General features: G+C 41.4%; 4 protein-coding genes across 9 annotated transcripts; 3 read left to right on the forward strand and 1 right to left on the reverse strand.

Moving 5' to 3' along the window:
* Nucleotides 1-1,032: 1,032 nt before the first annotated feature.
* On the reverse strand, nt 1,033-17,077 carry lmcd1 (LIM and cysteine-rich domains 1). 6 transcript variants are annotated; one of them, XM_046384890.1, is made up of 8 exons: nt 16,627-17,077; nt 16,264-16,343; nt 8,404-8,489; nt 7,593-7,848; nt 5,501-5,650; nt 4,704-4,955; nt 3,642-3,857; nt 1,033-3,457 (listed from the first exon to the last, which is right to left on the reverse strand). In XM_046384890.1, exons 1-8 carry the CDS (start codon nt 16,730-16,732, stop codon nt 3,347-3,349), a joined length of 1,257 nt encoding a protein of 418 aa, XP_046240846.1. In that variant the 5' UTR covers nt 16,733-17,077; the 3' UTR covers nt 1,033-3,346. The 6 variants fall into 6 exon arrangements, with proteins under 6 accessions (XP_046240846.1, XP_046240845.1, XP_046240848.1 ...); XM_046384889.1 differs by having other exon boundaries at nt 3,642-3,860; nt 16,627-17,074; XM_046384892.1 differs by having other exon boundaries at nt 3,642-3,860; nt 16,264-16,338; nt 16,627-17,068.
* Nucleotides 17,078-17,956: 879 nt separating this feature from the next.
* Nucleotides 17,957-19,698, forward strand: LOC124056932 (nuclear factor 7, ovary-like). Its single transcript, XM_046384887.1, has one exon. It carries the CDS (start codon nt 18,234-18,236, stop codon nt 19,665-19,667), a length of 1,434 nt encoding a protein of 477 aa, XP_046240843.1. The 5' UTR covers nt 17,957-18,233; the 3' UTR covers nt 19,668-19,698.
* Nucleotides 19,699-20,810: 1,112 nt separating this feature from the next.
* On the forward strand, nt 20,811-23,567 carry LOC124056933 (nuclear factor 7, ovary-like). Its single transcript, XM_046384888.1, has one exon. The coding sequence runs from the start codon at nt 21,330-21,332 to the stop codon at nt 22,761-22,763; it is 1,434 nt and encodes a 477-aa protein (XP_046240844.1). The 5' UTR covers nt 20,811-21,329; the 3' UTR covers nt 22,764-23,567.
* A 20-nt stretch (nt 23,568-23,587) lies between these two features.
* Nucleotides 23,588-24,761, forward strand: LOC124057140 (E3 ubiquitin-protein ligase TRIM35-like). Its single transcript, XM_046385276.1, has 2 exons — nt 23,588-24,220; nt 24,414-24,761. Exons 1-2 carry the CDS (start codon nt 23,625-23,627, stop codon nt 24,634-24,636), a joined length of 819 nt encoding a protein of 272 aa, XP_046241232.1. The 5' UTR covers nt 23,588-23,624; the 3' UTR covers nt 24,637-24,761.
* Nucleotides 24,762-24,891: the final 130 nt, after the last annotated feature.

The following is a 24,891-nucleotide window of genomic DNA, read 5'->3' on the forward strand; positions in this document are numbered from 1 at the left end:
CAGGATGTGACTTATACATTTTTAATAAACTGAACAGACAAAGTTTTAATCGATGTACAATATTCCTAAATATTAACATTTTAACAATATTAGGCCTCACCATGGTGGATAATCTGTGTATTGTATCAGAGGAAGTCTTTGAGGTCTTCTGTAGACCCACCCTGATCACACTGGGGGCTATTTAAGTCCATAAAACTCCTCAAACCAATTAAATTTGTCTCATTTTGGGACTAAAAATATCCTTTTCTGGCTTTTCTTTCATGGTTCAGAAAGAGGTTGTCAGACGGTCAGCTGGGTGACGCAACTTCCCAGGAATGCTGGCCGAGAAACCACAGGATTACTTAACATTCCTGCTGGGAGTAGGTCAGCACACACGTACATCAATGGAGATTTGAGATCCTTGTTCTCAAACTAATTCCTAATTTTCCCGACTTCAAATAAGAGCTCTGTTTAAAAGGTGTGAAACTTTTTGTTCCAGACGGATGGATTCATTTGAAGTTGATCTGAAGATGGATCACCTGATTTCTTTGCGTGAAACCTGCATTTGTTCCATTTAAAGAATGATTTCTGGATCTTAATCTTCAGCCAGCACCAGCACACAATACATTTTATAATGCACCTCACCAGAATTGGTCTGTTTATTACTGTCCGCAATTAACTTTAAAGTTTAAAGATAATTTAATTTACTTAACTGTCTGAAACCGGGAAAGTGCAAAAGTAGGGATGAGTTTCAATTTGTGTCTAAAACTACCATAAATGTTTTCATTCGTGTTCTTTTTGTGACATGTTATGTTAAAGGCTTCATGTGATGGGTAACAGTTAAAGCACAGTCATGCTGATGTTTATGACAACATTACAGTTTAATTATCAAATAAAATCAACTGTTGAAAATAAAGATAATTTTGTTGACATCCCACAACAATTAGTGAAGATATATTTCCAAATCAAATTGAACAGAAATATTGAAAGTTTTCTTGTCAGTGAGCGATTTCCCCCAACTCTTTCCACACAAAGACAATAGAAGACAGGGAGTTCAATCAGACGTTACTTTAATTCCAACCAATAAGCTGTAAAAACACAATCAGCAGACAAATCTCATTACTTTCGCCAACTTGTGATGATTTTCTCTTGAAGAAAGCACCGATCCCAAAACAAATGTCAAAAACGTAGGATTTAATCCCTGTACATGAAGACTTCATTACTTTTAAACCTTTCATCGATGTAAAACCATCACTGCTGATTTAAAACTGTTAAATATTACTTAGGTTATACAATTCGCTTTTCGCTTTGAAGTGTTGTCCTCAGAGCACCGGATGCCATCCGTGTCTTACACATTTAATGTCCACTCTCGTTTACTGGCAGTATGGTGTTCAACTGGGAATTCATTATGGTTAAATGTGAATGATGAAAACTTCTAAATTTAAAATTTTAACCAAAAGCTTTTACAATTTTTCATTCTGGTCCACTGGAACATGGACATTGAGCTGCAAGTTCTTAGTCTTTTTTTTTTTAATTTCTGCAAAACACAAAAACTCAATTCCTGTAAAAGAGCGGATGTTTTTTTATCTTTTATTTTTATTCATTTTGTTTTTAGAAATCCTTGTTTATAATGTTACTGTCACTTTGTTGGGTTAATTTCAAAGTTGTAGCCCATTATTTCATAACTGACTGACTGAGCTAGGGTAGGCTAGCAGTTTCCGTCCACTTCCAGTTTTTGTGCTAAGCTACACACAACATTTTCACACTAGGCTACTTATCAAAAAATTGATATTGCTATATTCTACCGCATCGTCTTGTCGGTCACGGATAATACACACTGAACAGTAGACTACTGTTACTGTCTCTGCTGCATATTTAGCTAATCATGTCAAACAAATTTGCTAGCTAAAATTTTGCCCTTGTTTCTGGATCTAGATTTAGCGTTTTGCTAGCAGCAAACAATGCAAAAACAAAACAAAACAAAACTCATATTAGTTGATTTTATATTCGCTAATTGTACTGATGAATTTTAGGTCATGGAATTTAAAAGTAGAGCTAAAATTAGTTTCTGCATTGCTGATTTTATCGCTGGCTAACTTGATTTTTAGGGATTTTAGCACAAAGTTGATATACTAACTCTGAAGCCTTGATACTGCAGCCAGAAAATTGTTAGCAGAGTATAACACAACATAACATAAAGCAGCATTTAGCAGCATCTAATTTCATGAAAAAGGTTAAATGCAAAGTGGATCTGCAGTTTGACTGAAATAACACATGAAGCAGAACAAAGACATATCAATGGTAAGTAGACTAAAATCCCTACTTTTCATTTGCACAGTAAGTACAACAAAAACACAACCCATCTTCAATGATGGACATTAAAATTCAGAGAATCTAATCTACTGTAAAGTCCAGCAGAATATTATTAATTACTAATTAGTTTCAAGCCTTCTGCATGTCCAGTTCTCTTAGGTTAAAGTCAAACAATTAGATTGTTTCTGACTGAAATAAATGTTAATGCACAGATTCAAACCCGACATGTTAGGAATTAATCACAATTCAATACGTATTATTTATCCTTCCAAGATGAGTTGATTTGTACTGAAAAAAATTATCAAATATTCTCACTGCCCTAACACAGTATTTGACTTCTTTTTAGGAAATAAAACCTTAAAGGTGAGAGGCAGTGAAATACATAAAATGTAATTATTGAGCTTGAAAGATTATCGAAATTGCTTAGCTGTCACAGAACTGTTGCTGTTCATGATGCAGATGTTCGAGCTTTTCCTGGTGACGATGAGGACGATGTAATACGGCTGAAAGCTCCTAAACCAGTGAGTGGACCATGGCCCGAGGCTGTTTTTGACAAACTGCTCTTTCCCAGGTCAAGAGCACTGCAGGCTGAAACCAGCACATCTGGCTCCAGTCACTGTCGAACTTTAAGTGCTAATAAATCAACCAAATGTTTCTTTAAGTACTTTAAACACTTTTGTGTAAACTAAACATTTCCCTAAGTACTTGAAAGACCAGTAGGCTCGACTTAACAAGTCTTTGAGTACTTCAATGCCAGCTAGATGACTTGAGTATTTTTAAATATTAATTTATCAAGTAGATGTTTTTTCTTTGTAAGATACAGTATTTTAAATGCGACATGTCAACTTAACATATGATTCAATGGCTTTAAGCTCAATTTAATTCAGTATTATTTATCTGATATAAAGCAAGCCAGTCATCCACACTTGATATTAGATTTACAATATTAATATTTGTATGTCTTATCTGAATTTTTATTGTTAAATTCAGTACTGCTTCACTGTCTCTGCTAAAACTTCTTAAAAGTTTTGCGTTGGAGTCTCCATTGTGTGAGTTAGTGCTGACAGGGCACATCCAGGCTTTGTCCACACTTCCAGCAGCAGTAATGATTTTGATGCCACGTCCGTCCGTCTTTTGACGAATGAAAAGACTGGCAGAATATCAACTGAGGGAGGAGAAAGAGAGAGGAGATAAGAGAGGATATCATCAATTTAACAATCACGAATAAACATGATTATTTGTAACATGCTCAGGTATATTACAGTATTCTTTAATAAAACAGAATGTTATAAATTGCTCCTCCTTCTCCTCTATGTTAATCGTATCTACAGGAAGTGATGTCGTCTCACCTCATCGCAGCCTGAGCATCGGGGCCACACCGTCTGACAGTAATGTCTTCCACAGTACAACTTCTGATTGGACCAGAAGTATACCAGGTCCACCAATCCCTGGCCACACTCTGAACACAAGAAGCAGGTGGGATGCCACAGGGCGCTGTGGTAACCTGCACGCTCAGCATAAACAGCTGGAATCTCCTTGGCAACCTCACCCTGGCAACCGGTGCACTGCTGGAGGACAGAGAGAGGACAGACAGTGTACCAAACCACTGGAACAAACTTCTATTTTAAAATTAGGTCAGAAACCTTATACAGAGGCATTTAGGGGAACTTCTGGAGTGTTAGACAGTCTGCTAGGAGTGGAAGAGTGAATCCAAATGTCCAGACTTTATCGCTCTTGTAGACTTGTGGATTTTGCGGGCAAGACTGTGAAGGCTGTCCAAACACACATTTTATCCTGGCCCAGAATTCATTGCAATATGAATATGGCAACATTTTCCCAATTGCCAACTAAAAAACAAAAAGAACTTTTTATGACTGCGATAAACAGTTACTTTATTAAAATGTTACTTGAACCATGTGGGCCATAACCACATCATGATACATTTATGTGTGGAAATAAAGCTATAGAGGTGATCAAAATGCGTTTTATGATTGTAGTCCTGATGCAGACTTGTGATGACAGTGAACACAGCGCAATATGTGTGACAGAAGTCGGTGAGAGATCAGTCCACAAGTCCAGGAGGTGGACAACTGGATCCAGCTCAATAGTCCCATAGAGAAAATTGGAAGGGGTTCAGTAATAGAACCCAGTCAGTAGAAAAAAGTGTCCAGAAAGTCGGTTTAAATTGGTCAGCACTCGGTTTAAATTGGTCCATTAAGCATTTAAGGAAGAATTTTTTAGCAGTGCAAAAGAAGAATGTGAAAGCATCCTACTAAATAAACTGGTCTGAACAGGGCATGTATCTGTTGATGTTTCCTTTCTGTCAAGTACTTTGTCAAAGTTTTCTTGAGGCTGCATCAAATATTCCAAGGACTTAAACTTCAGAAATGTCAAACCCTTCATTTACTTACATATTCAGGCTTTGTGCTTTCATCTGTTCCGTTTGTGGAACCAGCTGCAGAGGCAGAGCTGTGATTGGTTGATCCCTGCTCCTGGTGGTCCAGAGCATCCTTCTTGTTGCTGTTGCTGCGGTCCTTGGCCTCCTTTGCTGTTCTCTGATTGGCTGCTTCCCTCAGAGCTCCACCCTCACCAGGTAAGGCCACCTCCCCGACTCCCAGCACTTCTTGTTTGTAGTGCTTCACAAAAAGCAGCATGGAGGAAATCTGCAGGAGAGAAGTAGGAGAAGAGCTCAAAGCCAGCTTCAAACAAGAAAATATTGATTCATTTGCCTTCTCCATCACGTGCAATTTGTTTTCAGCCATACAATCTGATTTACCAGTATTGGTTAACTAACATATGGCTGACCTAATGTTAGGTTGGCAGCTAAGGGTGGCCTGAATATTCTCTCAAATGGACGTGTGGACCAGGAGTACTTTTGTTCACAATACTTTCTGGAGTTTGCTTGGAGGACGCATTCCATAAAAGCACAGATGCATTTCACCGTTTCTGGCAGTGTGGCAGTACATGGATGTTTGTGTAGAGCCTCCGCACCAAACCTTAAATGATGTACACTCTTGGACACGGAAAGTATAATTTCAACATAAAAATAATTTGGTTATTAGCAATGGAAGTCTGTTGTGTGAGCAATGAGCTGGAACATATTTGTACGACAGGAATATAAGTTGTACAATGTTAGCGAGATAAGAAGCTGATGTTAGAACATTGTCTGTGTTAATGAAAAGGGTTTAGTCCTGGCAGAGTACTGTACCTCCTCCTCACTGGCCAGGCTCTGACACTTCATGGGGTCCTGATCATAGATGGGCAGCTGAGTGAAGAGCTGCCTGCGACGCTCCAATGCTCCTTGTGTCCCCGAGACAGGACGTTGACTCTCCGGGATGAGCTCCATGTACTGCATGGCCTGAGGGGCATTTTACTTCTGGTTACGACTACAGTGACTCACCATTTTTACAGCAACGCGACCTGTTATTAGCTGCGTTGAGATGTGAAGCTGAAATGATGAGCTAACAGAACTTATAATTCATTGAAGTCAACATATTCATTCATTCATTCACATTGTGTCAGGATGCAGATTCACCAAGAAGGGGGGCGGTTTGATCATTATCAGTTCTACACCTAACAACAAAAATAACTGCAAAGAAAGAAAGAAAGAAAGTAGCAGCTGCTGCAAAGTTAACATGCAACGCTACAGGTGGTGCAGGCCGGACTGAAACTGCAGGTCACATGCTGACTGACTCTTTTAGTAGACAATATCAACTAGACCTGGTTTAAGGTGCTTTTTAGCTTCTAGTGTCAACCTTGCACTTAGTTGGCGTTGAGTACTTGAGAAAATGTATGTGCTTACTTTGTTTTATTCTAGACATAAAAAATACAGCTTTTAAATAATTTGATATCGGTCAAGCATTCATAGTTACTTTGAGATACGTTCCAAATTGTAGTAGAAATCAATTTAGATAGGAAACATATGCGCTTAGAACTTAGAAACAGGAGACTTCATTGCTAAGGTATTTATTTCTACTCAACGTGAGTGAGCCAACCTGTCGACTTTTAAACTACCATTTATAATATTAATGTCTCTGGATACTTCAATAAGAAATATTCATCACTGGAACAGATAAAGAAAGAGTAATTTTTTAAAAAAATAAATAAATTCTGTCTTCACATGTCCATGACACTGTGGATTAATTGACCAGCATCTCCCCAACACTGGGATTTTGGTTTGTTGAAGACAGTCTCCAAAGTAAATAAACGAGAAGACGCTCACAGTGTGGTGTGGATGAGCTTTAAAAGCACACATAAGAACCTTTAGAAGCTCCTGTGTCTCAGTTGTCAACACACTGTCCAGGTGTTGTCAGATGACTGCATCAGTGTAAGACAGTGACTAACAGCCTACAGCTGCACTAGAAGACTCTACATGTTCACAGCAGAATGCAAAAATTTTTGGATGGAACAAACAACATGCTGGCGAGCTGGAGCGCAGTGTTGGATCTGGATCTGTCTGTACAAGCTGAACCACAGTAATGTCCCCTGTGGCTCCCCCACTGCACCGCTGTGCTCAATAATCACTGTCATCTTTATAATTGAGGGCTGTGAAACCTGAAACGTTAGCGGGTCTGTTTTTAATGGAAACCAGACGGTGTAGACCGTTCGACATGCAGAGGGGGCTGCAGGAGCTGAGCTAAAATATTGAAATAATGAGTAAAGTGGTAAGTGCCAGTGGTAAACCTTTGGGATGGTTTTTGATATCAGCCACAGAATCTATATCTGTTTTGATCATATTTTCAGCATCTGCTTGGGTTTTTTATTTTGCAGTGGTGACAGTTTTAGCTGAGACAACACGTTCTTTGTTTAATGTAGTCGACACAAAGGATTTGGTACCAATGACTGGCCTTAAACTGGCATGAGTTTATAACTGGTACAAACCAGAATACCAATAAACTCTACCATCAGAATTGAATTTGACTTCTAAAGATAATGTGTTTATTAGCATTGTGTGACTTTGTGTCTACACTTAAGGGTAAATGTCACAATACACCATAACATGCTGCAGTTTGTGGCTGCTGCTCCACCATCACTGCACCCATCCATTGGTACAATAATATCTAATGGTTTGGGTTGTAATTTAAAATTTTGCTTGTGTTCTCACTGACATATCAAAGGTTCAGCTCACATAAACTGTCATAAAGTGTGAGCTTGTTCAAAACCTGATCAGTTTTGTTTGATTGCTTCATTTGTTGGTGAAGCTCTCTGAGCCAACATGTCGTCAGATCTCAGCAACAAGGACCAAAAAGCTGCAACTTCATACGAACAACCAACCTCCTGTACTCCACACTGATCCTCACCAGGGTCTGGTTGAGGCCGGCCGGCGCCCACTCGTATGTGGTGGTGTTGAAGGTCGGGTCTTTACGCGACACCACCGGATTGGTCACGATCATACGGTTCCTCTTGTACATGCGAAGGCCGCCGCCTCCTTTCACCTTAGCTGTCAAATGAGAGCAGGGTGAGTCTGCGAGCAGGCGTCCCATTCGCTGATCGTCTTCGACATCACTTCCGGGAGCGTGGTCGACCATACTGCAGCCACAGGTTACACAGGCTTTCCTGAACAGCAGATTGGTCAAGAAGAATGGAACAAAAGAAGACACTGAACGGTGAGGTTGATAATATTGAAGGCCATCTTGCCAGATTGAGCAGTTTTGTGCCCAAAGTTTGTGATAATTTGTGATACTTTTCGGACCATTTGGGTGATTTCCCCCACAACATATTAAGTTATATTCCAAAGGTTTCCTCCTCTCCAAGCAGTAAATGAGCTTTATAAGGCACTGAGTTCTGTACAAAAGGCTGAACACGCAGTGATTGATAACTGATGACCCACAAAACCAAATAAATTTAAATTGACTGATTGGTTTGTTCATTTACAACGTTGCAAAAGCTGTTTAATCTGTTCATGGAAGTTAAGACTATTAAAGTTTAATGCAATATTATCCAAAAAGTAAGTCATTTTTCATCGCTGTAATGGTGGTTTCTGTTTTCCGCCATGTGACTGATGCACACTGCTCAGGCTAGCGTTCAACATGCTAACATACGGTGACTCATGTGTGTACAGAGTTGTGAAGTGGGAGACGCTGCTGTCATACAGCAAAGAGTTTGTTGTACCTCCAAGAATGTGGCTGAAATCCCGAGCAGTTCCCGTCACATACGAGACACGTCGCTGCCCCTCCTGCGCTCTGCTTTACAGACATCTGACCAAAACACAGCAAGACAACAATGATGTGCTTACATTCAAGTGATTTATATATAAGGACTCTGACCCTGTAAGGTGCAGTCAGCTTAAGTTTCCATATTATAAGCAACCTAACAGCAAGAAGGTCAAAGATCAGAGGTCACAAACAGCCTGGTAGGAACTCAAGAAGAAGAATCAGCTTTAATGGTAAATTAATTTAGTTGTGCCACTGGTTTGACTGATTTGGCTCTTCAGCGAACACACACCTGAGTCTGTTTGGTTTGTTTGGACCTGACAGGGAATCAGCATCGACTTGAAATATCATACATGTCCTAATAATGCAATAAAGTGAGTTTTCAGGGCAGCTTTTATGTAGTAAGGAGAACCATAATTAAAACATGAACCAGAACATGGAGCCAGAAGGTTCATTCTAGGCTCTGAAACAGTAGTTTGACAAAATAACCTTACCTCAATGTCCACTTTTCAAACAGCTTCCCCTGCTAATGAAATGCAGATGAAAGCTCTGGAAAAAGCCAATCCAGAACAACTGCACCACAAACTAAACCTCAAAGAACTGAGCCAGAAACTGAAGATGTGTGACAGTTTGATTAAAGCAGAAATAAACAGTTATCAAATCTGAAAAACTATAAGATATTAACAGAGAGGCCTGGGGTGACTGTGATCATTCAGGCGGCAGAGGAGAAGAGCTGGGTGAGAAAGAAGAGTTGTAGTTTTCAGCTTTTCTGAGGAAGTGTGGGAGGATGAGAAACACACACAAACACACCCGCAGGATGGATGATCTCATTGGTCCACCCAGTGACATCATCACAGTACAGACAAACACTCTTATCTGTCGCCCCAGCACTCCATTTTTCATCGTCTCCTCCTCCTCCTCCTCCTCAGCTCTATAAACCTTTAGTCTTTTTTATCTGTTCCAACTGTCTCATTTCTTTTTCTTTCTTTCAACAGCATCTCTCAGTCTTCATCAGCAAGAGGAGTTTGCGTGATTGTCATCACACAGGACGCCACCGCCTGTCACCACGTGACCCCAGTTCCACACGTGGGTCACAAGATGACAGCTGAGCGAACTCCATCCACTGATGAAGACTATGAGATGTGACAGAAAGGTAGAAAGAATATAATAAAATATTATAGTTTAACTGTGGAGATCAGCTTAACTTTTTTTTTTTTTTGGTTTTTGGGTGACCTTTGTAGAAGAGGGATTTGTTTGTGATTATATGAAGTTTTTACAGTCTGTGTATGTGTGTGTGTGTGTGTGTGTGTGTGTGTGTGTGTGTGTGTGAGAGAGTGAGTGGGAAACAATACTCAGGGATGATTGACTGCTGTTAAAGTCTCTGGCAGGAAACCTGACGACCACTTTGCTAAAACAACCTGCTGCTGTTTGTCTCACAGAGAGACAGACTGTCCACCTGTCCATCTGTCACCAGGTATTAACAAGCCCACCTCTCTTCAGGGAGACATTCATACACATGATAAACTGCACTGTGTGTATATTTATAGAGAGACGAGCTCTTCAAAAAGCTCTGCAGGGATTTTCTCCCGTTCAGCCGCGACAGCAGCGAGGTCCAACACTGATGTTGGGTGATGAGGCTATGGCTAACAGTCAGGACTACCAGTTCATCCGAATGAAGGTCAGGATCAAGTTGAGGCCGGAGAACACTGTTGCTGAAAATATCAATGCTGCAGCATTAAAGAAAAAGTTCGACAATATTCGAAATGCACTTATGTGCCTTTTCTTAGATAAGAAGGTTGATACCACACATGTCTGTAAATGTCAAGCTACAGCCAACTCTCTTTACAATGTAAAGATTGACGACACGAGAGCTCCTCAAAAGTGAAGCCAAAACACCTGGATCGCCCCCTGGTGGTTGGCTGCTGTATAACTTGAAAACTGCTTGCCCTGTATGCTAGAGGATGGTACGTGGGACCAAAACTAAAAACAAAGTACAAATAAATTTTTGTTAAAGATGGTTTCGGTCATTGTAGGTAGTTCTTATCCCATTAAAGTATAGTATTAATTTTTCTACATTTTCGTACATTTGGTTTTAATTAGTTATTTGATGCTATAAAGAGGGATCCTGAATGGGTGAGACAGGTTTAAGGGTAGGAAGGGCAGGAATTTCGTAGCTCCACCACCCAATCACAGCTGCACAGACTCTGGCTCCAAATGATGTCACCAGAACAAAATGGCAGTGCTCGTATTGGGAATATTTTGGCTTCAGTTTTGTCCAGTGAGGGAAAGTGGCAACGAGTGTCCATCTTCATACAGTATATGTCAGGGGTTATTGCTAGAAGAAATACCCTGGCACATAATTCCGCCCCAATAAAACAAAAGGCTTATTTTGTTTCATTTAGACAGAACCAGGCTGGCAGTTTCACCCTGTTTCCAGTCTTTGTGCTAAGCTAAGTCAGCCTCCTGCTGGCTGTGTCTAAATATTTATGGCACAGACAAGAGATTCAGAAGTGCTCCTCTCAACATGTTTTAAGATGTATATAAAATACTCCAGTTGGAACAATAATTTCTGTCTTATATGGTTTTCCCGCCAAAAATTTGCATATCATGCGTGTACTCCCGCCTCTTAACACTGGACTTTCATTGAACACAGAGGAAGTTTCTAATTTCAGAGGTGAATGTGAAAACAACCTTATAGTGTCAGACTGTACAGTGAAGCTCAAACATTCATCTGCAGGAACAAGAAGGCTGGAGGGGGGATTTTTCTTCACTGGAACTAGTAGACCCAAACCAGGAATAACAGAACCAGACCAAAAGAACACTATATGTGGACAGGGTGTTCAGTCCATATGCTTCTTTAGACCACACATTTTTCCACATACAAACACGCAAGGAAACTCTGGCTTGCGCTGCAAGTAGCATTGTTGCTCATCACGTTTCTTATGTTAATAACAGGGTTTATTTTCATAGGGAGTCAAAAGAGACACCAGCCGTCATTAGCTGTGACAAAGGACAGATGAGTGTATTTAGAGGTGTGAAAAGGGAGACGGACTGTGTTGAGGCTGTTGATCAGTCCATGTTGAAAAGGTCACAACGATGACAGCTGGAACAGAAGCAGCTGAGGAGGAGCATTCACTTTATTGCATCCCTATAGAAATACACTGACTGGCACCAGTTAATAGTCACCAGCACCAGCAGTTTAAACTGGACGTGACTCAAAAGTTCATCCAAGCATGAAATGAACCAATGACTCAACCTGCAATCAGCCATGACACAGCTGGTATGATGCAGGTAATGCTGTCTTTGTGTCACCGAGTCTGAACGAGTCTGTACAAAAATCAGTTACACTGACAGACTTTTATAACATTTCTTTGTGGTTGCAAAAACTTCTCAATTTCCTTGTGCGCACACAGCGAAAGTGGTTTCTTGAGTTCCTTTTTTGAAATGCTTTTGGATTATTTTACATCTTTATCGGACAGAGAAGTGACAGGAAACACGGGGAGAGCGAGAAAGAGCCGACGTGTTCTCATGGCAGCTTGTCACAAACCAAAGCATTATCACGCCCTGATATGTCTCATCTAGACGCACAAGTTAACCTTCTGGCGTCTGAGGCTGACATGCAAAGCCTTCCTGCCACAAAGCCTTGCTGACTCGTGATTAACATGAGAAGGCTCTTTGGTTAAGTTTAAGCTCGGTTTAGGAAAAGATTGCTGATGTTTGGTTTAACGCTGGGCAGGAACTCAGATTTCCTGGGTGAAGGTTGTGTTGTGTGACTGGTGCTGCCCTTTTTATCCCAAGGACTGTAATAAAAAATGGCATAGAATATCTCAGAAGTCGATTTAGTTGTTTAACCTGTTGCATTGCCATCAAGATTACCGCTAATCATTATAACACGATGATCTCAGTGAAGTTATCTGACTGTAAAACTGAATCATTGAGTAAATTCCCCTACAATTCACTGAGAATTAGACAATAAGCGGCAACAAAACAAAACAGCAACAATGAAAACTAGCAGTTCTGCATGATGTCATTATAGAAAGTTAAGCTAATGTAACATTATCAAGTGTTTTGGATGTGGATGTACATTCGCTCTGTCGTCTTTCCTGCTGCTATCACAAGAAATGAGTAAATTCCAGGATTGATGTTGACCGTAAACCATCTAGAGCTTCTTCCTTGTTGTGATTGAGGTTTTAACTTCTGCTCTAAACTTAACCCAGCCAATAAACTGATAAATAAAATCAAATGACTAAAGTTTGACTAAAACTTTACTCACATTTGCTTCAAAAGGCTTTCCATTACTTTGTGGTGGACAGTAAAGTGCTCTGATTCAGAAAATAATTGGATTATTCCACAGTATCATGATATATTTACTTTATTTATTTAATTGACTATTTATTTAAGAATTTCAGCTGGTCTGCCAGAGTTATGTTCACCACAAATACTCAGCAGGATCTGTATGTGCCAAATGATACACATGAAGCTGAAGAAAAATGCATTTTTTTCAGAAAGAGGGAAAAGTGTGGCAGCTCTATATTTAGGAGTCAGATACAGAGAGCATGTCGTATTGGATCAGACTCAGCTGAGCCTGGCTGAGTAATTCAAAACACGTCAGCTATGTGAAGGGGAAACTGCAGGAAACGATGTCTGATAAGAAGCTGGAGGTCGAAGAGGCAGCAAGTCGACCTGCTGCAGTGAAGTTCAAAACTGACTGGACTGACAAGTCTCAGTCAAGTCACAGGGAGTCCTGGATATTTCCTGTTGTTCTCCACTCACAACATGATCATACAATAAACCACAGAGGACCAGGAGTGTACAGCAGAGCAGCTCGCTGGATGTTATGGTGACTTTTGTTTTGTTTTAAATAGACTTTTCCTTTCAAACTTTGAAATTGAAACTGAACCCACTCACAGTGTTGGTGAACGTGAGAACGGCCTGCTGCAACAATTTGGTGACTATTTTGATAACCAATTAAACCACTTTAAAGTAAAAATAAACCCTGTCCTTTGCTGGCCTTCTTTATCTTAAAATAATAAATTCAGTATTATTCATCATTGCTTTGGTTGAACAAACTTGCCGTGAGAAGAAACCGATACAGACGTTTTTTACTTACAAGCAGGTGACTAACTGAGAAAACAACAAGAAGATTAATTGATGATGAATCATTAGCTGCAAGTTAGCTGAGAGTTTCTGTTTTGTATTACACAGAGACAATCCTAAAGCTCATTGTGTGTTTGCATGAGTGTGTTTGTTGGGGTTATTTCCATCCTGGTGATGTCAGTTTTTCCAGCCTCGGGGGTATAAAGGGGGAAGGCGGAGGGATCAAACCCTGGGCAGGTGACACTGATCCATCAGGTTTTCTGCCTCAGGCTGACCTCTGGATGGACAATCACAGCAGGGATCTGCAGGAGACAAACTGCACACAGCTGCCAGAACAGACCCAGCATGGGGATCAGGTTCTTGTGGTCATGAATCACCTTTCACTGATTCAATTAGGACTCGCTGTTTGAAATTAATTGGATGTGGACGAGCCTGAAGGATTCGTCCAGACTGACTAAAAACATCTTTAGCTGTGGAACATACTGTAAAAATAATCTGAACCAACACACAGAAATCTGGAATGGAACATAAAATCCCTTCCACTCCTTTGCTCTTCGTGGCATCTATGGCGAGAACCATTGTGATATATGAAGATTTTCACATTGATGAGAGATCAACAGTTTTTTAAAAGGGACAGTTTATGCCAACTTCAAAAGCACATGGTTACTCATGTCAATCCACGACCCTGTCATGCAGTTTCATGTAGGAACTATTTTCTTCTCACATCACAGCGCGGAAGGAGGCGTGTATGTACTCATAGTGACAAGAGGCTAACTAGGCTACAGTTCACCTGAAGGGGATACCATAATATTCACATCCTGTCACGAACACCAGTCTCGTCCTTCTGTGCGGTGATGCGTTGTAGTTCCATGGAACGAAAATAGTTCCTACATGAAACTGCTCACAGCAAAGTCTGCGGATTATCTCTAATAAGCAGATCCCATCTAATTCCATTACATATAAGAGAAGGCAGACATCTTTACAGCCAAAACTCCCAAACTCAGCAACTCACATCAAAACTATCCAAGTGGATAAACAGAACTACAGGCGAGGGGATAAATATGCAGTTTGGATTTTAGGGTGAACTGTCCCTTTGAGGTCAAACAGTCTCTCCAGTGCTGCCATCACACCATCATTCAAACTGACGGTTGCACCTTTTCCTCTTGCAATACATTTCCTTTCCAGCAGAGTTTCATTTTCAAATTCATTTGGCTCCAAAAGTAGATGGTTTTTGCTCTTTAGTGTTTTGGTTGATCCAATCTTCACCACATGTGAAAAACAGACAATTTATTTTTCTGTATTCTAAAAACTGCTCAACTGTGGAAATTAATTTGGCAGCTGAGATGCGTTCTCTTCCACGTCGTTTTTTTGGCTCGAGACGAGTTTCATCAACGCAGTCAATCAGTTTCTGCCAAAGAATTTAATGGTCATTTGGAGTTTTCTTAGAAGAACCTTTTTTGTTTGTTTTACTTTTTCTAAGCAAGCAAAGAGCGTTGAGTTAATCAAACCGTGGGCTCGTGTTGTTTGAATATAGACTGATGTAGAGATAACAAATGGCATCAGACACAGGACTCATGATTCAGTGTTGTCTGACACATCACGTCCACTCCATGCATGCATAATTTCCTGTAAATCCTATATTTAAATCCAAGACTCCAAATATGGACTGAAAACTGCTGTGCAGAGACCCAATTACAAAATGTAACTCTTTCTTTACATGATCATGTATTTTCTTGTGTCAAATTTACCAATAAGGAACAAATCAAGTACTTTAAATTGAAACGAACTACATGTGGTTTCTTATTATGAAAATGGTGCTGAGTGTTCAGTGTTGAGTTTGCTGAGTTCGAGTTATTTTGGTATTCAGTATTGCAAATGGAGATATGATCTTCTGAAATAGCTTACTAGCTGCCATGAAACATGGACGTATTAAGCGAGCTGGACATAACAGCGCAGCTCAGCTTTGCCGCCAATTTGTCCCTGTGACAACTCACAGTATCACAATGGGACAAAAATCCCCAGCAGTCCAAGAGCATTTTCCTCCTTGTGAAACAGGTGTCTGTCCAACTGTTAACAGGACATCTCCAACTGCAAACAATTCCAGTTGTTGTTAATCCATGAAGGTTTTGCACAAATGTGAGCTTTCTTTGAAATTGCTGTCTACTTCTTAAAATATGTACAATCCAAGATAAAGTGCTTCAAAATGACAATAGCCATTTGAGTCGGATGCAGTTGGTGAGGAAGGTGCAAAAACATGCAAAAATAACAACACCTACATTATAATATTACCCAAATCAAGGTAAAATATTTACATGCCGCAGTTTCTGCATTAACTGAAACTGGTTTTGGCGGGACAAATAACCCGACTCTCAAAAAGAAATTAACTGAGCCAAGTAAAATGGCCATTCAGTGACATTATCAGGCTGACCGCATGAAACTGACCAGAAATGTGAGATGTTTTCAGGTGCTTGCTGGTGAATCATCTTTCAAACTTTTTCAAGACATTTCACAACACTTCAACACTTTATGTCTGTGCATGCATCAAATGACAACAAAGGTCCCTTGAACCAGGTGCTTATGCCAAAATAAGAGTTTCCACAGATCCATCAGCATTAGAAGCTACATCACATCAGCCTATCTGCCCTCTGACCTTTGACCTCTTGTTGTTAAGCGTCCATTGATAAGAATTTCAGCTGTGTAGATGTAAGTGTTTCCATCCTACCTTCTGCATGGCTGAGCTCACGTCCATGTTGTCCAGGGGTCTGTTGTTGGTTCGGCTCCTCAGCTCTCTTCCTCTCTGCTCTTTCAGAACAATGAGACTTTAAATTCCTCTCCTGTCGACCACACTTCCTCTCTCCCCACCCACTGTCGCTCCTGCCGCCGCTCTGCTCCGCTGGCTCACCACAGGCCAGTGCAATTTAACCGTCTAGACTTTCATCTCATTCCTGCTCACAAACATCAACGAGCTTCTTCACTTTTGACTCTTTTTCTCTTTCATGGTTCCACTCTATTTCTGTAGCTATTTCTATTGTTTTTTTCTTTCCCTTTTTCTATTTCTATAAACTCATAGGAGCTACAAACTCACCTTCAGCTGTGGACTCCTGGTTCTTCTTTTCAGTTTTATTTTTTCCTGCACTCTTCCCTCCTGATTTGTCCTGTTGCCAGCTCTCCTTCTCCACCCTCTGCAACATGAACTCAGCAGGTTTCCTCACCTCCTGATTTTGTTCCAACACGCCCCCTCAGGAGAAACTGATATGTTTGCCAAGTCTGCCTCATTCACCTCTGTTTCCCTTTCTGACTTTGCTGTGGGGTGAATTCATCATGCTTTGCTAAATATCACACATGCACCACGTAGCTGCAGGCTGGCAGTGACTCTGGGAGATGTAGAGTCTTAAAAACAGAAGCTGCACTGTTGCTTTCTACAGACCAGGCTTGTGATTTCAGCCCTGGTCTTCAGCAGACTGGAGGACTTACTGGAGCAATGAGGCCTGACTGGACTGTTTGTGTTTTAATCTGAGACAAAGACAGAGAGAGCCCTGAGGGATTCCCTGCTCACTCTCTGCCAGCCAATCAGGGTAACTCTGAAAAACTCCTCGGCCAATAGGAACATCATGGATTCCTCCTCCTCCTCTTCTGATTCTGCAGCTTTTTAGAGTGTGGCTTAAAAGAATGTAGACCACAAAGCCAAGCTGGGTCAAGCTGGGCTAAGCACAGCCAGGCAGGACCAAATGGTGTCGAAGACAGCCAGGCAGTCCACATAGGCTACACAAAGCTAGTTGGACCAACAGGGATGGACAGATCAAGGCCGATCAAGAAGAGAAATAAAGTGATCCATACATAACCAAACACAGTCCAGCAGTATCAGCAGGGAACAAGAGGGCTGGAAAAGACATCCACACTCACAAAGTCAGGCAGGATAAAATGGGACTAATACCAGCCAGAGGGGCAAGACAGTGCAAGACAAGACCAACAGTGTTAAAAACAGCAGAGCACCAACACAGCCACGAAAAGGTGGACGGAGTCAGGCAGGACTAAAATGAGGCTAAGAACCCCTTGACAAGGCAAGTTGGCTAAACAGAGGGGCCAGCTCAGTCACCAAAACTAATCATTTACCAGCACACTATATTCATAAAACCTGTTAGCTGGTATCATTAGCAACACTGGAGCACCATGTTCAGATAACAGAAGAACTCCATCTTTGGCTAACTGTTGTTTCATTTAAATTATGTTTTTTATCTTTTATGTTGATTGTCGTGAGGCCAGAGTTTGACAGGCTTCACCGAGACTTTTGGTTTCTTCTTGAACTCAAACCCACTGGGGGCACTATAGAACATGGTAGTCTTATGTAAAAGATGTGGTGATGTGAAAGGAGAAGAAGAGGAACAAGAAGAGGAGGAACAGTGTAGTGAATCACAGGATGTGTCTCCACAGATAGTTAATTTATTTTTCTACAGATGCAGGACTCAAAAAATATTCACCAGCCGACCAAACTCCACAGAGACAGACCACAGGTAGGAGAAAGTTCTGGGATTACTGCAGTACTGGAATACTGCTGATACCACATTATAAACGGGAGATATTATCAAGAGGAGCTACGAAACAAACTGAAAGCAAAACTTTCAACTGTCTTGACTGATCCTGTCGGGCCGATTCCTGTCTTCCTGCTGTGTTTCGAGTTTCACTCAGAGACAAATGTTTTCTCAGTCAGAAAAGGATCTCTCCTGTCCAATCTGTCATGACATCTTTAAAGATCCTGTTGTCCTGTCGTGCAGCCACAGCTTCTGCAGAGACTGTCTGCAGACCTGGTGGAGAGAGAAACCTGTACAGGAGTGTCCAGTTTGTAAGGAAATAGCTTTGATGAGTGATCCACCTCGTAACCTGGCATTAAAGAACCTGTGTGAGACCTTCTTACTGAAGAGAGATCAGAGGGCTTCAGTAAAGTCTGAGGTTCTCTGCAGTCTGCACTCTGAGAAACTCAAACTCTTCTGTCTGGACCACCAACAACCAGTGTGTGTCATCTGCAGAGACTCTGAAACACACACCAACCACAGATTCAGACCAGTTGGTGAAGCTGCACAGGATTACAGAAAGACGCTCCAAAAGAGCCTGAAGCCTTTACAGGAGAAACTGAAGGTCTTTGAACGTGTTAAAGGAAACTGTGATCAAACAGCAGAACACATTAAAGTCCAGGGCCAACACACAGAGAGGCAGATTAAGGAGCAGTTTAAGAAGCTTCACCAGTTTCTACAAGAGGAAGAGGAGGCCAGGATCACTGCTCTGAGGAAGGAAGAGGAGCAGAAGAGTCAGATGATGAAGGAGAAGACTGAGGCTCTGAGCAGAGAGATAGCAGCTCTTTCAGACACAATCAGAACCACAGAGGACGAGCTGAGAGCTGAAGACGTCTCATTCCTACAGAACTACAAGGCAGCAGTGAAAAGAGTCCAGCAGCGCCCCCTGCTGGATGATCCAGAGCTCATCTCAGGAGCTCTGATAGACGTGGCCAAACACCTGGGCAACCTGACCTTCAACATCTGGAACAAGATGAAGGAGATGGTCTCCTACACTCCTGTGATTCTGGATCCAAACACTGCTCATCCAGAACTTATCCTGTCCCAAGATCTGACCAGTGTGAGACATGGACTGAGACAGAAACTCCCTCAAAACCCTGAGAGGTTTGGGTTTCATTGTGTTGTCCTGGGCTCTGAGGGTTTTAACTCAGGGACTCACTGCTGGGATGCTGAGGTTATGGATGAACAGTTTTGGGCTCTGGGTGTGGTACAGGAGTCTGTCCAGAGAAAGGAAAAAATACTGACTGGATTCTGGGAAATTTATCTCTCCGATGGAAAATACACAGCAGAGTCTCCACCACTTCCATCTAAAGTTCTCCCGGTGAAAAACCTCAAGAAGATCAGAGTTTGTCTGGACTTTGACAAAGGAAAACTGTCATTTTATGATCTCGATGCAAACACACACATACACACCTTCAAACACACTTTCAGTGACAGGGTGTTTCCATACATTGGTACGAATAAAAAACTTTCAATAAAGATATTACCAGTGACAGTCTCTGTAACAGTGGAACAGCCGACTGTGTCAAAAGGCTTCTGGTCTGGTTTCCGGTCTTAGTTCGACATGCTATATATAGTTATTGTCAGGTTAAGAAAAGTCATCTTTTGGCTTCTAAACTGGTTGGAAACAAAAATCTTTTATGAAATTTGAAATAGCTTGAACTTTTTGTCCTTTTATATCCAAAGATGTTCAGCACAGGACAAATGTCTGTAACTGAATGAACATCCTGGATATTTCCTGTTCTTCTGCATTCACAACATGATCACACAATACGTCACAAACGATGTGGAGTTGACAGCAGAGCAGCTTGCTGGGTGTTACTGTGTGTTTTGAATTGTTTTAAATAGATTTTTCCTTCAATCTTTGTAAGTGAAAGCAAAATCATTCTCAGTGTTGGTGGATGCTGGAATTGTTTTTGCATTTTGTTTTGGAATTTGTGATTTTGTAAAAAAAAAAAAAAAAAACTTTAGTGCTGCAGTAATTTGCCAACCATTTTGTTAATCAATTAATCTTTTTAAAGTGAAAATGTTAAACCCTCCCCAGTTTCAGCTTTTCATTTGTGAGAATTTGCTGCTGCCAAAATGGAGCTAATAGCAGCCAGTCAGGGCAACTGGGAAAGACAGGACCAGGAACGCTAAAACCAGCAGAGTATAGACAGAGCCATGAAGAGGTGGAGCCTGGCAGGACCCAAACGAGGCTGATAACTGCTGGTCAAGGTAACTGGGCTAAACAGAACCAGGTAGGACCAAACAGGACCAAACAGGGCAGAGATGGACAGCATTCCAACAATATTCCAACAGTTTTGTCACGTTTACTTCCATAAATGTCCTGAATACTTCTTCCACGATATGCCAACACATTGTGGATGACTGCCTAAATGATACAACGTATGTGTCGATTTTCTTCTTCAGCTAACTGTAAACCCCATCAAGTCTCACCTGTGTAGGAAAGAATAAATAATATTTAACAATTAAATGAATATCACCACAGCCATGAATGAACAAAATCAGTGGCAGACCTGACCCATTTCAACAAAAGTGGGCCGACTACAGATAATTAAATAAATCAGAAAACACACACTCATGTTAGTGGTGTGATTCAGGAACCACGTCAGACAGGTCACCAAAACTAAAAATCTATGAAACAGGACAATGTGTCACTTTACCAGCTCCAAGAATTCATAAACCCTGTTAGCTGGTATCATTAGCTACACTAGAACTCCATCTTTAGCTAACTGTTGTTTCATTTAAATTATGTTTTTATCTTTTATGTTGATTGTCGTGAGGCCACAGTTTGACAGGCTTCACCGAGACGTTTGGTTTCTTCTTGAACTCAAACCCACTGGGGGCGCTATAGGACATGGTAGTCTTATGTAAAAGATGTGGTGATATGGAAGGAGGAGGAGAAGAACAAGAAGAGGAGGAAAAGTGTAGTGAAGCACAGGATGTGTCTCCACAGGTAGTTACTTTATTTTTCTACAGATGCAGGACTCAACAAATATTCACCAGCAGACCAAACTCCACAGAGACAGACCACAGGTAGGAGAAAGTTCTGGGATTACTGCAGTACTGGAATACTGCTGATACCACATTATAAACGGGAGATATTATCAAGAGGAGCTACGAAACAAACTGAAAGCAAAACTTTCAACTGTCTTGACTGATCCTGTCGGGCCGATTCCTGTCTTCCTGCTGTGTTTCGAGTTTCACTCAGAGACAAATGTTTTCTCAGTCAGAAGAGGATCTCTCCTGTCCAATCTGTCAGGACATCTTTAAAGATCCTGTTGTCCTGTCGTGCAGCCACAGCTTCTGCAAAGACTGTCTGCAGGCCTGGTGGAGAGAGAAACCTGTGCAGGAGTGTCCAGTTTGTAAGGAAATACCTTTGACGAGTGATCCACCTCGTAACCTGGCATTAAAGAACCTGTGTGAGACCTTCTTACTGAAGAGAGATCAGAGGGCTTCAGTAAAGTCTGAGGTTCTCTGCAGTCTGCACTCTGAGAAACTCAAACTCTTCTGTCTGGACCACCTGCAACCAGTGTGTGTCATCTGCAGAGATTCTGAAACACACACCAACCACAGATTCAGACCAGTTGGTGAAGCTGCACAGGATTACAGAAAGACGCTCCAAAAAAGCCTGAAGCCTTTACAGGAGAAACTGAAGGTCTTTGAACGTGTTAAAGGAAACTGTGATCAAACAGCAGAACACATTAAAGTCCAGGGCCAACACACAGAGAGGCAGATTAAGGAGCAGTTTAAGAAGCTTCACCAGTTTCTGCAAGAGGAAGAGGAGGCCAGGATCACTACTCTGAGGAAGGAAGAGGAGCAGAAGAGTCAGATGATGAAGGAGAAGACTGAGGCTCTGAGCAGAGAGATAGCAGCTCTTTCAGACACAATCAGAACCACAGAGGACGAGCTGAGAGCTGAAGACGTCTCATTCCTACAGAACTACAAGGCAGCAGTGAAAAGAGTCCAGCAGCGCCCCCTGCTGGATGATCCAGAGCTCATCTCAGGAGCTCTGATAGACGTGGCCAAACACCTGGGCAACCTGACCTTCAACATCTGGAACAAGATGAGGGAGATGGTCTCCTACACTCCTGTGATTCTGGATCCAAACACTGCTCATCCAGAACTCATCCTGTCTGAAGATCTGACCAGTGTGAGACATGGAGAGAAACAGAAGCTTCCTGAAAACCCAGAGAGGTTTGAGCTTCATGGTGTTGTCCTGGGCTCTGAGGGTTTTAACTCAGGGACTCACTGCTGGGATGCTGAGGTTGTGGATGAACAATATTGGGCTCTGGGAGTGATGCAGGAGTCTGTCCAGAGAAAGGAAAAAATACTGACTGGATTCTGGGAAATTTGTCTCTCCGATGGAAAATACACAGCAGAGTCTCCACCACTTCCATCTAAAGTTCTCCCAGTGAAAAACCTTAAGAAGATCAGAGTTTGTCTGGACTTTGACAAAAGAAAACTGTCATTTTATGATCTCGATGCAAACACACACATACACACCTTCAAACACACTTTCAGTGACAGGGTGTTTCCATACATTGGTACGAATAAAAAACTTTCAATGAAGATATTACCAGTGACAGTCTCTGTAACAGTGGAACAGCCGACTGTGTCAAAAGGCTTCTGGTCTGGTTTGCGGTCTTAGTTCGACATGCTATATATAGTTATTGTCAGGTTAAGAAAAGTCATCTTTTGGCATCTAAACTTGTTGGAAACAAAAATCTTTTATGAAATGTGAAATTGCTTGAACATTTTGTCCATACATCCAAAGGTGTTCAGCACAGGACAAATGTCTGTAACTGAATGAACATCCTGGATATTTCCTGTTCTTCTGCATTCACAACATGATCACACAATACGTCACAAACGATGTGGAGTTGACAGCAGAGCAGCTTGCTGGGTGTTACTGTGTGTTTTGAATTGTTTTAAATAGATTTTTTTCCTTCAATCTTTGGAAGTGAAAGCAAAATCATTCTCAGTGTTGGTGGATGCTGGAATTGTTTTTGCATTTTGTTTATGAATTTGTGATTTTGTTAAAAAAAAAAAAACAACTTAAAGTACATTAAACTTTTAGAGTTGCAGCAATTTGCCAACCATTTTGTTAATCAATTAATCTTTTTAAAGTGAAAATGTTAAACCCTCCCCAGTTTCCGCTTTTCATTTATGAGAATTTGCTGCTGCCAAAATGAAGCTAATAGCAGCCAGTCCAATACATTGTGGATGACTGCCTAAATGATACAACATATGTGTCGATTTTCTTCTTCAGCTAATTCTAAATGACATCAAGTCTCACCTGTGTAGGAAAGAATAAATAATATTTAACAAATAAGTGAATATCACCACAGCCATGTATGAACAAAATCAGTGGCAGCCCTGATGCATTTCAACAAAAGTGGGCCGACTACAGATAATTAAATAAATCAGAAAACACACACTCATGTTAGTGGTGGGATTCAGGAACCACGTCAGACAGGTCACCAAAACTAATAATCTATGAAACAGGACAATGTGTCACTTTACCAGCTCCAAGAATTCATATCTCAGACCAGTTGGTGAAGCTGCACAGGATTACAGAAAGACGCTCCAAAAAAGCCTGAAGCCTTTACAGGAGAAACTGAAGGTCTTTGAACGTGTTAAAGGAAACTGTGATCAAACAGCAGAACACATTAAAGTCCAGGCCCAACACACAGAGAGGCAGATTAAGGAGCAGTTTAAGAAGCTTCACCAGTTTCTACAAGATGAAGAGGAGGCCAGGATCACTGCTCTGAGGGAGGAAGAGGAGCAGAAGAGTCAGATGATGAAGGAGAAGATTGAGGCTCTGAGCAGAGAGATAGCAGCTCTTTCAGACACAATCAGAACCACAGAGGACGAGCTGAGAGCTGAAGACGTCTCATTCCTACAGAACTACAAGGCAGCAGTGAAAAGAGTCCAGCAGCGCCCCCTGCTGGATGATCCAGAGCTGGTCTCAGGAGCTCTGATAGACGTGGCCAAACACCTGGGCAACCTGACCTTCAACATCTGGAACAAGATGAGGGAGATGGTCTCCTACACTCCTGTGATTCTGGATCCAAACACTGGTCTTAGTTCAACATGCTATATATAGTTATTGTCAGGTTAAGAAAAGCCATCTTTTGGCTTTTAAACTGGTTGGAAACAAAAATTTTTTATGAAATTTGAAATTGCTTGAACTTTTTGTCCATATATCCAAAGATGTTCAGCACAGGACAAATGTCTGTAACTGAATGAACATCCTGGATATTTCCTGTTCTTCTGCATTCACAACATGATCACACAATACGTCACAAAGGATCTGGAGTCTTCTGGAGCTTCCTGAAAACCCTGAGAGGTTTGATTTGTATCGTGTTGTCCTGGGCTCTGAGGGTTTTAACTCAGGGACTCACTGCTGGGATGCTGAGGTTATGGATGAACAGTGTTGGGCTCTGGGTGTGGTACAGGAGTCTGTCCAGAGAAAGGAAATAATACTGACTGGATTCTGGAAAATATGGCTCCCTAAATGAACGTATGATGACCATCTTACCAGTGACTCTGTCACAGTGGAACAGCCGACAGTTTCAGCAGGCCCCTGGTCTGGTTTCCAGTCTTTCCTCAATATGGTATATATAATTATCTTGGGGCGGCACGGTGGTGCAGTGGTTAGCACTGTCGCCTCATAGCAAGAGGGTTCCAGGTTCGAATCCCGGTCTGGGCCCTTCTATGTGGAGTTTGCATGTTCTCCCTGTGCCTGCGTGGGTTTTCTCCGGGTTCTCCGGCTT

This window comes from Scatophagus argus, chromosome 3 (genome assembly GCF_020382885.2).
Source record: "Scatophagus argus isolate fScaArg1 chromosome 3, fScaArg1.pri, whole genome shotgun sequence".
Lineage (NCBI taxonomy): Eukaryota > Metazoa > Chordata > Actinopteri > Scatophagidae > Scatophagus > Scatophagus argus.

What these genes read in the sequence shown, in the direction of transcription:
- lmcd1 (XM_046384889.1), bottom strand. Translation starts at nt 16,732, where the DNA reads ATGTTGCAGAGGGTGGAGAAGGAGAGCTGGCAACAGGACAAATCAGGA. An exon ending in TGAGCTCAGCCATGCAGAAG is followed by an intron (nt 8,490 to 16,263) that starts GTAGGATGGAAA and finishes TGTTTTGGTCAG; the next exon opens with ATGTCTGTAAAGCAGAGCGC. An exon ending in TTTCAGCCACATTCTTGGAG is followed by an intron (nt 7,849 to 8,403) that starts GTACAACAAACT and finishes TCTGCTGTTCAG; the next exon opens with GAAAGCCTGTGTAACCTGTG.
- LOC124056932 (XM_046384887.1), top strand. Translation starts at nt 18,234, where the DNA reads ATGTTTTCTCAGTCAGAAAAGGATCTCTCCTGTCCAATCTGTCATGAC.
- LOC124056933 (XM_046384888.1), top strand. Translation starts at nt 21,330, where the DNA reads ATGTTTTCTCAGTCAGAAGAGGATCTCTCCTGTCCAATCTGTCAGGAC.
- LOC124057140 (XM_046385276.1), top strand. Translation starts at nt 23,625, where the DNA reads ATGTGTCACTTTACCAGCTCCAAGAATTCATATCTCAGACCAGTTGGT. An exon ending in AGTTCAACATGCTATATATA is followed by an intron (nt 24,221 to 24,413) that starts GTTATTGTCAGG and finishes ATGATCACACAA; the next exon opens with TACGTCACAAAGGATCTGGA.